The sequence below is a fragment of the Vipera ursinii genome, assembly GCF_947247035.1.
Source record: "Vipera ursinii genome assembly, chromosome: 6".
NCBI lineage: Eukaryota > Metazoa > Chordata > Lepidosauria > Squamata > Viperidae > Vipera > Vipera ursinii.
In genome coordinates, this window is record NC_139515.1 from 72,504,787 (window position 1) to 72,522,303 (window position 17,517).

At 39.0% G+C, this 17,517-nt stretch overlaps 1 protein-coding gene across 1 annotated transcript in view; it reads left to right on the forward strand.

The window, feature by feature from the left end:
• Positions 1 to 10,857: 10,857 nt before the first annotated feature.
• SLC13A4 (solute carrier family 13 member 4) overlaps positions 10,858 to 17,517 on the forward strand; it is a gene marked incomplete at both ends in the record, with an annotated part of 37,233 nt that continues 30,573 nt past the window's right edge. The window contains one exon of the mRNA XM_083365385.1: positions 10,858 to 10,956. Within this exon, the coding sequence (XP_083221511.1) occupies positions 10,858 to 10,956 (99 nt within the window). The remainder of the gene's footprint in view (positions 10,957 to 17,517) is intronic.

Genomic DNA, 17,517 nt, shown 5'->3' on the forward strand with positions numbered 1-17,517 from the left:
GGGGAGCGCAATACAGAATACACTGAAGAAAAATGTAGTATAAAATTGCAAAGGAGATTACTGCTACTTCCAGAGCAGGATTCAGATACAAACTAGGCTGTTTTTGTGTAGGAGCTTTACTGCATTAGAAGTGCGAGTACTGCTGTCCTCCTTTTCTGGGAAAATAGTTGTCTCTTGGGTCATCATTTCAAACATATTTCCTGAGAGACCTTCCTTAAGAAAGGAACAGAAACAGAATAGCCACTGATCAGCAAAAAAAAGCATTGGGAATGGGAGCAACTTCCTACTGGCTTCCCCATTGAATTTCCTTGTGGAAATCTAGCAGGAAGACAGAGGGATAGTGAGACCAGCTAAAAAAACTCATGGGACATTGAAAATGAAGATCATAAAACTGTAGCAGCAGCCAGTAGTACTAAGATAACTATAATCTTCCCAATTTTCATTCCATCATGAATCATAGGTTCTGGATTTTGGAGGCATTCTGTGAGTTAGCTCATTTCAAATACTTTGGTTCAAAAATTGGTGCCTGTTTTGTCCCGTTAAAGGTCATGACAATGAAAATGAAGAGCCTTGGTGGAGCAGTGGGCTAATGCCTCCTTAAGTAACACCAGCTGCCTGCAATTAGTGCAGGTTCACATCCCACCAGGCTCAAGGTTGACTCAGCTTTCCATCCTTCCGAGGTAGGTAAAATGAGGACCCAGATTGTTGGGGGCAATAAGCTGACTTTGTAATAATGCCGCTTGGGGGGGGGGAAGCCCTAATAAGCAGGCATATACATAGAATGAAGGCTATTGCTAAGCACATTGATTTGTGCTTCTTAGATTGTAAGCCGCCCTGAGTCTTCGGAGAAGGGCGGGATATAAATGGGATTTTAAAAAATGTAATGTAGTATATAGATACATCAATGATAAAAAGCCTTGATAAGAGCTTGCCTGATTGATCCCAGCCTTGCAGAAAATTCTGCTCATTTAAAATCAGGTCAGTAAGGCCTTAGTTCCAACTAAGTTACAGTACATAAAGGCTTGCAACCTCAATTAAACTGTGTTAGTTCTTGATTTAATTTTCTCTGCAATCGCAAATGAGAAATCAGAATGAGAATCATTCCAGACTGATAATCAGATAAATTCAGGTATTTACCTTTCGTGTAATCTGTTCAGAAGATAAGGACGTAATTACTTTTACAATGCAAAAAGAATCTGAGTTGTACTTCACGGTGATTAGAGATCAGATATTATTAAAAGGAAGAAAAAATCCTTCTTCACAACTGGGACTTTTCTAAACAATTTTTAAAGCTAATCCTACCATTAGGCAGGTGCTGAGGGAGGGAATGCCAATAAAGACAAAACAGTTTGTATCTTGTACTTTTTAGCAGCCTTTATCTCCAATGTACCATATGAACATCATCTAGTTATCGATGTTGACTTAAGATTGAATTCTTAGTCATGTGGAAGCCAAACAATAAAATAACTCGGGACAGCCCTGGTTTTCCACAAATAGTGGAGAGTCAGCTTTTATTTTCTTTAAAAAAAACCTCATTTGGAAGTCCTAGAGCTAATATTTATAAGTATTTCTAAAACAATGCATCAAGCTGAGCCAGGATCTTGGTATCGTGTCAAGCCTAGCACTGACGCTATGTGGGCTCAGACATCTGCAAAACAATGGTAGATCAAAGTCTCTACCGGCTGTGAAACGGCACTCTCCCCCCTCTGTGAATCTTGTGATTGAATAAGGCATGACTTGGGTTCAGATTCCTGATGAGTTTCCTGTGTGGCTCATAGATTAGTCTGGAGTTTTTTCAGGTCAATCAAAGAACCATCTAATGGCAGTCGATCTGTTTGGCTGACAAGGAAAAAAGAAACCCAGTGCTACGGGACCAAAATCGCTGTGGGATGACAAAGGTGACAATCTTTGGAAGTGAACTATCTTTCCCAGTTGTGAAGATAGTTAAGGTAGAAACTTTTAATTGGGCTGTTATGGTACCTCAAGACCATCCTCGCTCCTGGTAACTACAAAAATAAGTTCTTGAAGTTTCTTGGTAATATTTTCAGAAGCAGCTTGCCAGTAATGTCTTCCTAGAGATGAGAGCAAGCAACTAGCCAAATGTCACCCAGTTGGCATCCATGTTAAAGGCAGGACAAAGGGTCATAGTCTTCTAGTTTCTAAGCAAGTAATTTAGCCACTAGATCTGTCCAAAAGGTGCTTTTGCAGGAGGCAACTGACTTTCTTGTTTTTCTTTGAAGACATTTCACTTCTAATCCAAGAAGCTTCTTCAGAGAAAAACAAGGAAGTCTTCAAAGAAAAACAAGGAAGTCCAGTTGCCTCCTGAAAAAGCACCTTTGGGGCAACCATGACCTGGATGACTAAAAATCTCCATAGACACTTAGCCACTAGATCAAACTGTCTTCCTTGGATCAAGTGGTCTTAAATTGGTTTTTTCTTGGGATAGCCGTTTACAAAGCTGTGTAGAAAGAGAAAAGTGACCACAAGGATCAGAGAAGAAAGGGGAAGGAGACTACATGAGACACATTTGGTATAACAGCCCAATTGTCATTAATTCTTTATAAGAATATCCTTCCAATGCTGTGGACAGTTATAAGTGAATCTCAAACACTAGTTACTGGCATTTACGAAGGCCAGCATCCACAAAACCATATATTCTGACTAAGTCTTGGAAAGCTGCATGATGTCCTTTACTGTAGAAGTAAAGTCATCTGTTCATGAATGCAAATTGTTTCAGGGATCTGTCTAATAATGTGAAGCAGGAGAAAGCCTTAGTGGCAGAGTTGTTAAACAATGGCAGCTTAATAAAGAAGAGCCTCAGAATTATCCAATTTATAATAATAATAATAATAATAATAATAATAATAATAATAATAATAATAATAATAATAATAATAATAATAATATAAAGTTGGAAGGGACGTTGGAGGTCATCTAGTCCAACCCCCTGCTATCTTAGTGGTGAAGATGAGGTGAAGATTCTTCAAAGTTTATGAGCCAGCCTCACTGAGCAGAAATTGTCAGCAGATGGCAATAGTCAGAATAAGGGAAGGTGGAGAGTGAGAGTGAGACTGAGTTATCTGATTTTCTTTCATGATGCAAGAAAGATTTAAAAAATCCTTACTTGCAAAATGGGAGTCATGGTTTAAGATATAGAGACTTAGAAGAATTGTCTAACTTGCAACCATTTGTTTAGTGACTGGTTGAAATTATAATGGCACTGAAAAAAGTGACTTACAGATAATCCTCACACTCGCAAACATCACAATGTCCCTTGGTCATGCGATCTCCATTTATGACCTTCCGAGCTGACTTCCAGATTCATTTAATCAGGGCTTTTTTTCTCATAGAACGCTCAGAACGGAGTTCCAGCACCTTTTTTGGATGGAACCTTGTAGGGTAGGCAAGGCGGGTTGTATGACATGTGTGAGTTCCGGCACCTTTTTCTTTTACAAAAAAAGCACTGCATTTAATGACCATGTGATTCAATTAATAACAATCATGACAAAAAAAGTCATAAAATTCACTTAACAACTGCTTTGAAGTTGAGGACTATCTATATTGGGATCTCTTCCTTCTCTTGTTTCCAGCAGGACCACTCTAAGCTAAGTGAGATGACAATGGAATATTTGATCATATTCCTTCATGCTGTAAAAAAAGAATCAGAGGAAGTGTTTAGCCTTTAGCATACCTCCACTTACTGAAACGTCCCAATCAAGAATATTATAGTACTGGAGATGCTAAAATTCTTTGACCAGCCCCATCTTCCCATTTAAGACCATCTTCAAAATCTCATGATGAAAAATAACTGTATGCCAGATATGCACCGTGCAATTATTAATTGTAATTAATAAGGTAATTGTAACTTCTCTTACATGAAAACTGTATCTGCATAGCTAATTCCTCTTCTCCTCCCTTCTTTCCCTCCCATCTCACTCCAGTTTAACTCCTGTGACTGTCTGCCCACTCTATGCATCTGATGAAGTGAGCTGCTGCTCAGAAAAGCTTATACTTTTTGATAAAAATACGTTAGTCGGGAAAAGTGCTACCATATTAAGATGCATAATTAGACACAGTGCTGAGGCCAGTAATATATTATATAACTGAGTTTTATTGATGAGAAACCAGGAAAGAAAGAACAAAAACTTTATTTATAAAACTAGGCTGGATCCTATTTATTGCTGAAGCAATTTCTTTCTTGGGGAACAGCTGTTCTATTACCATGAATGTACTATATGTGACCCCCACAGTAAAGCAGGTTATGCTTTACCAAGGGAAGAAAGGCAATGGAATCTTCTGAGTAGATTCAGCCATTGTTGTTGGGACAATCTAACTACCAGCCAATAGCCTCAAAGTTTCCTTCCTTCCTTCCTTCCTTCCTTCCTTCCTTCCTTCCTTCCTTCCTTCCTTCCTTCCTTCCTTCCTTCCTTCCTGTTACATGATAGCAGTATATTTGAGGGAATGCCACAAAGAAGAGGGGGTCAACCTATTTTCCAAAGCACCAGAAGGCAAGACAAGAAACAATGGATGGAAAATAATCAAAAAGAGAAGCAACCTAGAGCTAAGGAGAAATTTCCTGTCAGTGAGAACAATTAATCAGTGGAACAGCTTGCCTTCAGAAGTTGCGAGTGCCCCATCATTGGAGACTTTTAAGAAGAGATTGGACAATCATTTGTCTGAAATGGTATAGAGCTATGCTGGCTCAGGAATCCTGGGAGTTGAAGTCCATGAGTCATAAAAGAGCCGAGGTTGTCTTCCCCTGGTATAGGGTCTCCTGCTTGAGCAGAGGGTTCACCTAGATCTCCAAGGTCCCTTCCAACTCTGTTATTCTGTTCCGTTAAAAGCTTTTTTTTGATGTAGTTTATTGGAAGTAGCCATTGATAATCAATGTTGTGTTCAGCGCTGTTTTATAGTATAAAGATTTGTTCATTACATGAGCATCTATTGTAGTTGCTTGTTCATTGCATCCAGCAGTTGCCTAGTTAGGATGATGTGTAAGACCTTGTCAGAGTCTGACAATTGGCAGTATTTGCTCTTCTACAGTAATTTGATGTTTACCCCCTTTCACTAGTCATCTGGTACACATTCAGTTCACCAACACTCATTTGTGACTCCTGTTAGTTGTTGAATGTGCAGAATCATGAATATACAACAATCAATGTGCAAAAAAAATTGATAGGGAAATTTTGAAAAATTCTATGTTGACCAGAGTTAACACTGATCTGTAGATCTCTCCTCCAGCTCTATTGCATTGCATGACACTGGAAGCTAAGAAGCACATGCACACTGCAAGCCTGGCTTTGATTATGTACAACTTTTTGATTGAGTTTTAGGCTTACCGATTGCAATTTGAACATAAAGCGGCCATCACCTTGCATTTGCTTGTAGCAGATTAGAAAAAAGAGTCTGTTTTCTGAAAATCTAAAATGGTGGCTGTTTTGGAGGTTAGAGAATATATATGCCCTGAGATGATGGTAGCACATGTCCTCAAGATTTTAGATTTAATCATGTCATCTCAACACAACCTGTGAATCTTTCACAAGGTAGCCTTTTAGTAAGACCTTAGCTAAACTTTTAGCCACATTTCACAGCACTATGTGACTTCTCCCACAGTCAAAATGAAGTATTGTTGAGTTAACAGTGAGCCTAGGCTTGCTCTCTGAATAATACATATGCAAACAAAGCATAAAATACTATGCAACTCCCTGTAGAACAATGAACTTAGAAATAACTCTTTACAGTCCAGAACTTCCAGTTTGTAAAATAAAGTCTTACCAGCTTTCTGGTTTTCATCTGCCTCCTTTATTGTGGACAATGTCAGTAGTTACAAAATATAACAATGGCATTGCAATCATTCTATTTTATTTAGCCAATAATTTCATGAGAAAGAAATAAAGCAGCCAGATTCCAAAATATATTTGGGTTTTGGGTTCATTTATTAGAGGAAATATGTAAAAAGACTAGCAAATGGGGGGGAGAAAGAGAGAGAAAAGAACTAGCTTAATTGTAAACCTTTAAATTAGATCAAAGTTGGTTGTTTTTAGCTGACATTTTGACTTTTTGTTATGCACTGTTAAATAGTGGGTTCTTTGGTGCAAGAATGAGACGCGAGGCTGAGTACAGGATAACTCATACTTTTATTTCTTGCTGGAACTGTATTGAGGGAAGGGCTGCAACCAGCCGCAATATATAGTCTAGCCCCTAGGCGGCAGCCAATAGGTTTGAACCAACCATTGCCGCCTGGGGCTAGCCAATTGCAGGACAGGAGACAGTTAGTCTAGGTTCCTGGAGAGCCGTTAGCTGCTCAAGCAACCCACGTGGTGTATCACAAGAGCCCACTACATAACACCCCTCCCCTCTTAGATCAGACTATGACAACAACAATTAGTCTCGACAGTTGTCAAGACTTATTAATCAATACACATAAAGTTAAGTGATAATAATAAAAATAATAAAAATCAATGTGGAATACAATGAGATTAAACAACATCTAAATGATTAGGCTTCCATTTGCAGTAATAGGCAGTTACACAAACACTAGCTTCTGTAGTTTAGTGGCAACAGGTTTTACAACAATATATATCTCTTTATTATACAATGTAATCTGAAAGGTACGAAGGAGGCTTGTATGCCCTAGAGGAATGTCTCAGAGTTCCCATCACTTTGTGGTCTACCAGCTTACCCAGTGGGCTGGGTAGATTTGTGTCCCTTTGTGCTTCTGAGTCAAGGGGATTTGAAACACTCTGGCTGGCCTCACCAGGTTGGCCCACCCCAGAGTCAGTCTGTTCGGCAGAGTAGGCACAGCAATTGTTGAAGTTTGGTTGGCGTGCTTCATCAAAGGGTCCATGTTGCACCCCCAAGGTCCCTGGTTCTCCCTCTGGTTCCATCTCCACTGAGAAGGAAAAGTCCTGGTAGTCCATGTGAGGGCTGGCTTGGCCGCAAGTTTGAGGAACTTGGGAGGGACTTATGATGCAGTCCTCGCTTAGTGGCCATTCTGGAAACCTTTTCCTGAGCTGAACAATGTGTCTTCTGACAACACACCCTCCCTCCAACCCCACTTCATAAGATAGGGGTCCAGATGCCTTAGTGATTTGACCAGGAACCCACAAATTCCCCTGACCATAGTTTCTGGCCCAAACCCAATCACCCATGTGCAGCCCCCTCGGCGGTTTTGGTCGAGAGGTTTCTGTTGCCACTCTATCTGGATGCAACCTGTCCAGTTTAGTAATCAAACGCCTCCCCCAACATAGTTCTGCAGGAGTTTTACCTGTGGCCATGCAGGGCATAGAATGCTGGCAGAGTAAAAAAAATCTGCCAATCTGTGATGCCAGTCACCTGTGACAATGCGCTTGAGTGCCTCCTTTGTTGTCCTCACCATGCATTCAGCTTGACCATTAGAAGATGGATGAAAAGGTGCAGACATTGCACGTCTGATGAGATTAGCTCTAAGGAAACCTGAAATTCAGCAGCAGTGAATTGGGCCCCATTGTCTGAAACTAAGACATCTGGCAACCCATGTGTTGCAAAGAGTTTTCTCAGCACCTGGATAGTCCTAGCAGTAGTCATGTTAGCAACTGGAATTACTTCCAGCCATTTTGAGTGGCTATCCACTATCAGGAAGAGCTGCCCCTGAAAAGGCCCAGCGTAGTCTATTGAATCCTAGACCAGGGAGTGTGCGTTTCCTCCCACCTGTGAACTGTAGCTTGTGGCATTTCAGGCCTAGATTGCTGGCATGTATAACAACCATGGACTTGACCCTCAATGGCCTTATCCAATATTTTCTTAATTAATACTTCTTCAGTTGGTAACTTTTCATTTTTCCAGTATTGGCCATACATAATTCTCGCTGCTGTCAATACATGTAACATTAAGTATCCACTCTCCTTGTCATAGTTGGGGCCTATCATTCCTAAGAGAAACAATTCTGGTTTAAATTCTATTTGTTTTTTAATCATCTTCTCCAACCATAAATGTATCTTTTCCTTTCCTATGGCGTGAGAGTTTTGCTTTCATCAAGGAGTCCATGGTTAGACTGTACTTTAAAAAATCAGTTGCCCTTAATTAGCTGGCCCTGTAAAGACTGCCTATGTGGCACCATTCTCATGTGCCATGTTTTCACCAAGCTATCAAGCTCGCCATATACTGTAAACTCAAAATGGCTGCCATTTTTGAATATTTTAACATATGGGTCCCCAACCTTGTCCACTTTATGATTTGTGGACTTCATGGCTGGCTGAGGAATTCTGGGAGTTGAAGTCCACAAGTCATAAAGTGGACAAGGGGACCTCTGTTTTAACAGATGTTCTATGTTAGAGTGCCACATTTTCTCTTGTTACCAAAGGGGTTTTTTTTTCCTTTTGTTTGTGAACAAGTCCTTACAAGGCTCTTTTAATTCTTGATATTACTACAGCAAACAGGACTTTTATGTTACCCCATAATGAAAGCAGAGAAGTAGCATGACACAGTAGTTAACATCTCCAGTCTGGTGATAGTTAAAAAATGCCTTTCTGCATGTCATACAGCTAAACTCAGAGTTGGAGACCCACCAAGAAAAATATAGTACAGCATCCACATGACTTGGAAATGTGATCACACCAGCAGAACTTAATGCAAAGTCAAGCTGTGCCTGGTCACACGTTTCCTCTAACCCCGATCGGGGTGGTGAGAAATTCCTGGAATTGTGTAAGATTGTGAGAAGCTACAAGAGCATCGATCCATATACTGCTGGAATCCAGCATTGGATGCCTCAGAAGCTGTTGATACAATTCTAAAGAGGAATTACTGAAACTATCATTTGTACTTCTATAACTGTCTGGTTTGGTACAGCAAAGTACAGACTCCAATGGATAGTTAAGGCTGCAGAAAGAAAATTACAACTACCCTGCCTTCCATAGAAGACCTGTATATTGCATAGGTCAAAAGAAGGGCTGAGAAAATATCTTCGGACCCCTCACATCCTGGACATAAACGGTTTCAACTCCTCCCCTCAGGACGCTGCTATAGGGCATTACATACCAAAACAACTAGATACAGGGATAGTTTTTTCCCCTCATGCCATCACTCTGCTGAATGCTTAATTTTCACAGTGCTGTCTTACGTCTAAGCATATTCACCCATGTTGTATGGCTGTATATTATTATCCTTTTCATCTTCTCTACTGCCCCCCTCTTATTGGTATCATTATTATGATTATTGTTACTCTGTTGCTTTGCATGTACACTACACCTAATTCCATAGCACTGTCTTATGCCTAAGGATATTTACCCATGTAGTATGGCTGTATTACTATTATCCTTCTCATCTTTCCTACTATTTTCTCTTATTGGTGTCTTGGGATTATATTACTTTGTTGTTTGTATGTACACTGAGAGCTTCTGCATTGGAGACAAATTCCTTGTGTGTCTAATCACACTTGGCCAAATAAAGTATTCTATTCTATTCTATTCTATTCTATTCTATTCTATTCTATTCTATTCTATTCTATTCTATTCTATTCTATTCTATTCTATTCTATTCTATTCTATTCTATTCTATTCTATTCTATTATTATCATATACTGCTGGAATCCAACACTGAATTTATCCACCACATTTGAATAGCTTCTACCATTTAGTGCAGACATGTCAAACTCAAGGCCCGGGGCCCAGATCCGGCCCACGAAGTGGTTTCATGCAGCCCACGAAGCCATCCTGGAAACAGTGAGGAAACGGCCCCTACTGCCTTGGCCCCGGCCCAGAGACCCTCCTTCTGCCAGAGACCCTCAGATCTGTCCCACTCCTGCCCAGGCCCCCATAGGCACCCTTGATGCGAACGATGTAGAGCTGGCCATGCCCAGCCAGTAGGCCATACGTACTTTAGCCACGCCCAGCCAGTAAGCCACAGCCACACAGGCCATACCCACCCGGCCCCCTGAGGGCAACCGCAATGCTGATGCGGCCCTCAATGAAATTGAGTTTGACACCCCTGCTTTAGTGTAAATGCCTCAAATACTGTATATGCATTCTTCAGAAACAAAGGTGCTGGGAGGAAAGAGAAGGAAATCAATGAATTATTTCATACGGACAACAGGGATTCATATTTTCACAGCAGCTATCTGGCCTTGAAATTGCCACACTGTCCAGCCTCTGGGGCTGGAGCTAGAGAAGCTGCAGGGTGGTTGAGTGGGAATAGCCTTTTCTACAGTAAGACATTGATTTCTTTCCCAGAAAGCTTCTTAAGTTTTGCCTAAAGGGGAAAAGACTCTTCCACCTCGCGTGTTGGTGAGCTGTGGTAGGCTGAGACTCAGGTTTTTCTCTGAAAGTCAAGGTAATCTTTGCAAGAATTGCTGTGAAATTCCTAGCAGTGGGGGTTGAAAAAGAAAGTAACAGAAAGCTAATCCCTAAGCAGTTAAGAAAGGAAAAAAACACAACAGATCACAAGGGAGAAAGAGGAGGAAGAAAATCTGAAGAACTGTGAGTTTTCTTCTAAGTTTTAATTAGCAGGGTGAATACCCAGTTGGGGCACCCCTGGCAGTGTGTGATTGGGGAACAAAGCAGTTGTATCTTTGTAGGTGCAATTTGCATTCCTTTAAAATAGTGATGGAAGGGGGAAAGACATTCTGCACCAAGGAAGTAGCCTGGAGATTTTCCTGATCACCCAAAAGCCAAGGAGCACTATGTTCTTCAGGTACTTACAGTGTGATAGTTGTGAAGAACCATTAGTCGGCCCTACCTAAAAATCACAAGCCTCTTAATGCATTGAATGAGGTATCTTTGAAGGAAGGACATTCTCCAGTGGGAAAGAAGAAACCATTGGCCGGAAGAGTCCATTTGGGAATATTCATCAGAAAACCAACAAGCTAACAATATGCAGTGTGCGATGACAGTAGCCAAGGAATTTCTCTGGGCCAGAAACCTACTACTGGTTGTTTTAATTCCACTTTTGCTGCTTCCATTGCCACTCTTGCACCCAACAAGTGTAAGTATTTCTATATGTTCTTCATTGCAATTTAAATTGGGGACTGAGATGGACCATGGAAGACCCACTAAATGATCTATAGATCAAATAGGTGAAATGAATAACTAAATGTTAGCATGTCTTTCAATATAGATATAGGGAAAGAAACAACCTTCCTGTCTTTGAGAGGAAAAATTAGTATGTATTCAAAGTCGTGTTTTTTTTCAGGGAATGAGGAAGATTCAAAAGGAACGTTCACTTGCCAAAGTGAGGAATGAACCATGTGAAATGATCTGGTGGATGAAAATGTTCAGGCAGTAAAAATAATTTAAATATAATTCCAAAAGTCATTCCAGCCATTGGGATTTGGGCACACATTCCCTTTTAGTGGACTAATTACTTCAGTGGGTGAAAAGCAATGGAGAATATTATCTTGAATCCAACAGACTTGCTAGCTTGGGATGACATGACATGTAACATCTCATCTGTTGGAAGCCTATCAGAGAGAGATCCAGCTTAGAAATAAGGACAAATTTCCTGACAGTGAGAACAATTAATCAAAGGAACGCCTTGCCTCTAGAAGTTGTGGGAATTTTGTCTGAAATGGTGTAGAGTATCCTGCTTGAACAAGGGTTAGACTGGAAGAACTCAAAGATCTCTTCTAACTGTGCTATTCTGTTATCTTCAAAGCACTAGATTTGGGGAACCAAGTATGGAAGTGGAGGGACCCAAGGAGAAGCAGAGGCCTTCTTGGAATGGTTTTTTCTCACATAGTGAAATGAAACTAGCAGTTCTGAGATGGGGAGATTGTCTTTAGACACCATGGAAGACAGCAAACACTGAGCTTTCTCCAACATTTGCCTTATTGCCTTCTAACTTTGCAACCTGGTTTGGCTATTAGATGCAACAGGTAAATTGAAGTTCACTGTCCAGAGGTAGTATACCAGACACAGAGACAAAAAGACATAGAGTAAAAAATGACAGATCTGTCATCTTCAGAGATGCTGTGAGCTACTGGTGATTATTGAAAACCTAAATTGGAGAGAAGGACAGAAGAAAAATTGCCTCAAGTAAGAAGACTGTACTGTTTGGACTAAGAAAATGTGGGGTTTGGTTATATACCGGTAATGCAATAGCCATTATGTTAGAGTCCCTGTCATTTAATTGTCTCAGTTAAACACTACAGATGTAGAAGTGATCCTGGGCTTAATCTTCATTAACCTTCCAATAGATTATGACCACTATTTTATAAGCCAGAAGCTGTAACTGCATGCTGAGAAAAAAATTAAAAGAGAGGCACAGAGATGCTATGCATAAGCCGGTCAAAAGAACAAGAATAGTCAGTCTATCAATAAAATGTAACAAGAATTTCTAACGCATTTGAGACAGTCTGTCTTAATTTTAGTACTGATCAGACAAAGCCTGGTGTGTGTTGAAAGAAAGCCAAACCTGAGATGCTAAGTAACAGTATCCTCTTGTCTATCAAGGTTATAGTGAACAAATAGGCAATTAAACAAAGTAGAAGTCAGCTAAAACTAATTTAAACCTCATTAAACAAGGGAAGCAAAGAAAGGTAATGAGATTCTTTCTTTGCTACAGATAAAATAAAATAATGAAGACAGGATTAAGACACAGTGAACAGAAAGTCATACAAACATTAACAATCAGCAATTAGTAAATTAATAAAAATGCTATTAAAAGTCTATAACATTGCATATGTACCCATAATTCTGTTTGCTTAATCTATCTTTTTAAAAGAGAAAAAGGAATCCTTATCAGCTGTAAATTATTTCAATGGGCATTTATTTTGAAAGCTGTTGAATTTTTGCTGATAAACACAGAACAGTTTATATTGCCTCAGATTTTTTTCCTCAAATATGTTACCAGCTTGTCTCCAACTTTAATTCAAGGGCTTGGTGTTTGAGCTTCCAGCCCTTAATCAATCTGAAAAAGTAAAGCATTTTATAACCCATGTCTGCAGTACAAGACAATGTCCTGCAACAGTGGAATAGATGTGAGGAATTCATGAAACTTTAGCTTCCAGAACCCTCAGCTGTTATGGCCAAGGGTGAGGAATCTTGGGGGCTATTGCCTGTCATGGCTACTCAAGCAGTCAGGAGTATTTGATTGTAGTGTATTTCTACTTGTTTTCATTCACTTGAAGCTTTAGAAATCTTTCAGTGGACAAAAGAACTTCAGATGTTCATGGGTGGAGATCTAGAAAGTATTTTGTTATGAAATACCCAAGGATTGTTCTGTTAGAATTAAGCTTTTCCAGAAGCATTTTAAGGGAAGTTCTGCTCTTAAGAAATTATTACAGGGATTTATTATTATTATTATTATTATTGCTTTCTGCTGGGTGAAAAAATGAGAAATTGTCCATCAGACTTCTGTGTTGTTAAGTTTAGTAGCAAATGTCAAAAGGTCTTTAGTACAGAGATGTGCAAACGTTTCTCAACTGAAAAGTCTCTGGCTCAGTCATTGCATACTTCCTGATGATTAACAAGACTGCAAACATTGTTTCTAAAATGTTGGCTTTTATGTGCTTTTTCACGGTTTTTGGTGCCATTTAATTTGTTGTATACTTGCCTCTAAGCTTAAGTGCTGCCCTTGTTTGTGTTTCTTCACTGTTGGCTTTCTTAGCATACATCTTGATTTTATTGACCCCTAGAAAAGCAGCACAGAAGTAACAAACCTAAGAATCCTAAAGTTTTGTGAGTTTCCCAGCAGAGATAAACTTTACTCTCTGCGTAGTTTTCACCATCATTCTGCATCAGTTGAAAGATGACCATTTATGCCACTTTGGTGGTTCTTACCTAAATTATATTAAAAAAAACACCTAGATTTTTATTACAATCAGAGACTAGTTCGAAAACAGAAAGAAAATATGTGAAACTGGAGACAAAAACCACAATAAAACCCATAAAAGTTTACTTATAAAATTATTATGGTCAAGGTGTGATGTGTTTTACAAAAAGTAGAACAAAACATAAACGTATTAAGAAAATAAGATCACATTGATCAGATTAATAGGAACTGTAAACAAATTGCTGCTTATGTCATACAAAATGACAGGAATGAGACTCATTTCACCCTGTTGCTTCCTTGTTTATGCAGACAAATAGTAGAAGAAGAGAACTTTAGAATTATTCTGTGCAGGTATTTTCATCTAGTTTTTCCTCTCAATAAAATCCAAAACTAAGTTTACTTTTAAAAGTAAATTAGTTGAAAAACAATAACAAATATAAACTTCATTTCAAGTAAATGCTTAGGGATGTAGAAATATTAGTTTAAAATTTGATTTGCAGTGGTTTCATTGCTTTTCCAAATCTGAGATGGAATGTAGTCTGAATTTCCAGAAGGGAGGTGCTGCATTCCAGATGGCAAAGAGGGAGTGAAACTTAAATAATTTGGTCAGTAGAAAAAGAATTAAGCAGGATCCTCCCTAGCCATTCTTATATCTATAGTGATGCAAATAGTTGCTTTAGATTCTGTCTATAGGGGAGGAAAAATAAAGGAAACTGGTCAGAAGTATTTCCACTTGTTTTTCTTGGTTTCTTGTGACCTGACAAAATCTGACATTCTGAAAGAAAAAAAGCCAGCTATCAATTCAGTGGCCTAAAAACAAATGTCACTGAATTGATTTGTTGATTCCATAGGATTTAGAACATGGCCAAAACTCACTTTTCTGGACTGAATCAAGAGTCCAAGTCAGATAAATGATATGAGGTTGAATCAGTTATTCAGTTTGGAAATTCAAATTGTACAGTAGTTAACATGTCCAAATTCATTTCATTTCATTTCATTTCATTTCATTTCATTTCCTAGTTGAATCCACCTGATTTACTAAATCAGATTCATGATTCCACAGATATAATTGCATCTTAATTCACATAGGTCCCATAGATGCTATATAGTTCCTTAAAATGTTTGACTTAATTGGCTGAATAGGAAATCAGTTTAGGACTCCATTCAATTTTTGCAGGAGTTTAAATCGCCAGGTCAGCTTGACTAATCTCATTAATCTTGAATTCTGTGTCAAAAATGAAAGGACAGCTAGTAATTAAATGTTATACAGCAAAGCAAAACTGCTCCACTCTTTCTTTATTTCTGGCAATTTTACATCAGATCAAGAGAAATTGAAAGAGATTCTAACTGTGCCCGGTCAAGACAGATTGGTTTTTAAATACTTCATAATTAAATGCCTTAATTATTCAACTGCCCTAGTTATTGACCATTAAATAACCCAACAGAAACCAATTACATTTTAACTGAGATTAATAAACTGGCAAAGGTGATTGAGGGTTTTCTCTGTTTGCCACTTTGCCACATGAAATTAGTCGGCATCCACCTGGAATCCCCAAGGTCACAGACAGAATGGGTATGAATGGATAAGGGTGAAATGGGCTGTGGCCTCTTAGGAGCTTCTGATCAAGCACTGTGGTGCCATCCAGGTGTGTTACATAGCAGGGGCCATGCTTTCATAGGAATGTGATGCATTATCATTCACATCTGGAAGTCCCAGATTGGAGGGAAAATGATGGAAAATTTTGGAAAATGTAGTCTCTGAGGGCCAAACTTTGAGGAAGCCCTATACAAATATCCTGATCATGTACTTTAAATTTATATTTACTTTTTTATTTTATTCCATTCTTTAATTGTTTACAAGCTACTTTTCTATCATTCTTAGCATGTTCACATATGCTAAGCCATGATTTGCTCAACTATGTTTTTTTTAATGAAGCCACTGTGTCTGGGTTTACATGTAACAGTAAGCTCTAATAACCCACTGTAACCCATAATGTGTTGTATGTGCTATACAACACATTAAACAAGCCAAGAAAACCACTTTAAGATGACTGACAGTGGAAGCTGAACAGACAGTGGAAGACCTCAATGCATTTTATAGTTGACTTTGACTGATATTGAATACTATTAAGCTAAGAAACCCTCCAACAAAATTGTTTGATGGATTGTTTGATTTTGTGTCATAAAGTCAGTATCAACTCTTAGCAACCGTATCTATATCTGTCCACAATCTGGTCTTTCATTATAACACTTAAGACTTAGACTTATGGAAAAAGGTAAATAGAGCTCTATTTCCCAACTTCTAGTATAAGCTATAGAGTAAGACGCGGTGGCTCAGTGGGTTAGGATGCTGAGCTTGTCAATCAGAAGGTTGGCAGTTTGGTGGGTAGAATCCCAAGTGCCGCGTAACAGAGTGAGCGCCTGTTACTCGTTCCAGCTTCTGCCAACCTAGCAGTTCGAAAGCACGTAAAAATGCAAGTAGAAAAATAGGGACCACTACGGTGGGAAGGTAACAGCGTTCCGTGCATTTTTGGCATCTAGTCATGCCGGCCACATGACCACGGAGACGTCCTCGGACAAGCGCTGGCTCTTTGGCTTTGAAATGGAGATGAGCACCGCCCCCTAGAGTTGGCAACAACTAGCACACATGTGCGGGGGAACCTTTACCTTTTTTTTATAGAGTAAGACCTTCTGTAGTAAAGAATAGCAGAATTCATTCAATTTCTGTACAGTCTTTATGTCTCTTTTTACAATTTCCTTTCTCCTTGCAAGCCAACAGACAATTACTGCTCTTGATGTAATAAAAATACTTATTGATAGCATTTATTTCTGTATTTGATTATATAGAATAATACATAAAGGTTTAATGGTACAAAATAGCTAAGAAAAAGACATATAGCTGGTTATATTCTCAACACATTTCTTTTTTCTTTAATTTCAGATTTCTTTTCCTTGGCTCCCTTTTTCCTTTTTTCTTTCTTTCTTTTTTTGTCTTTTTTGGCTTTCCAAACAGCCATTTCTGCATCTTAGCCTCTTCAACTCCACAGGCCCCAGGTGCTTTAGAAATCCTTCCAATCTCAAGATTTTCTTGTGATGTAACACAATGAGAACGGGCTGTTTGGAAAATAAACACAACCCACAGCAGCAGACTCAGATTTAGCCTTGTGCTTTTCAGAAACATGCCTTCTATATTTATTAACTCTTAACAACACCAAGTTAAGGTTTGCAGTAAATTATTTTGATATCAAATCCTCTGGGTTTTGAGGATAACCTTGATTAGCAAATAATATTTTAACCAGCATTTTGAATACATAAATTTGCAAAGTGCTAATAACAGTAAAACCTTCTCAAAGGCTTTACTGATGTCCAGGATTTGCATGATGACCAATCTCTCTCTCTCTCATTCTCTGTCTGTCTCTCTCTCCTTCTCTCCCTCCCTCTCTCTCTCTCTCTCTCTCTCTCTCTCTCTCTCTCTCTCTCTCTCTCTCTCTCCAAACCTTAACAAGGAATACTATTCAGATTCAGTCACAATTTTGTTCCGTACAGTATCAACCTTGTGTACTCTCAACCTTTCTCCTTCTGCTATGTATTCAAGATAGACAGTGATTAATATTTATATGTATTTATATGTAAGGGTGTTGGTATATACAGGGCTTTTTTGTCATAGAATGCCCAGAACAGAGTTCTGGCACCTTTTTTGGATGGAACCTTGTAGGGTAGGCAAGGAAGGTTGTATGACATGTGTGAGTTCCGGCACCTTTTTATTTTGAAAAA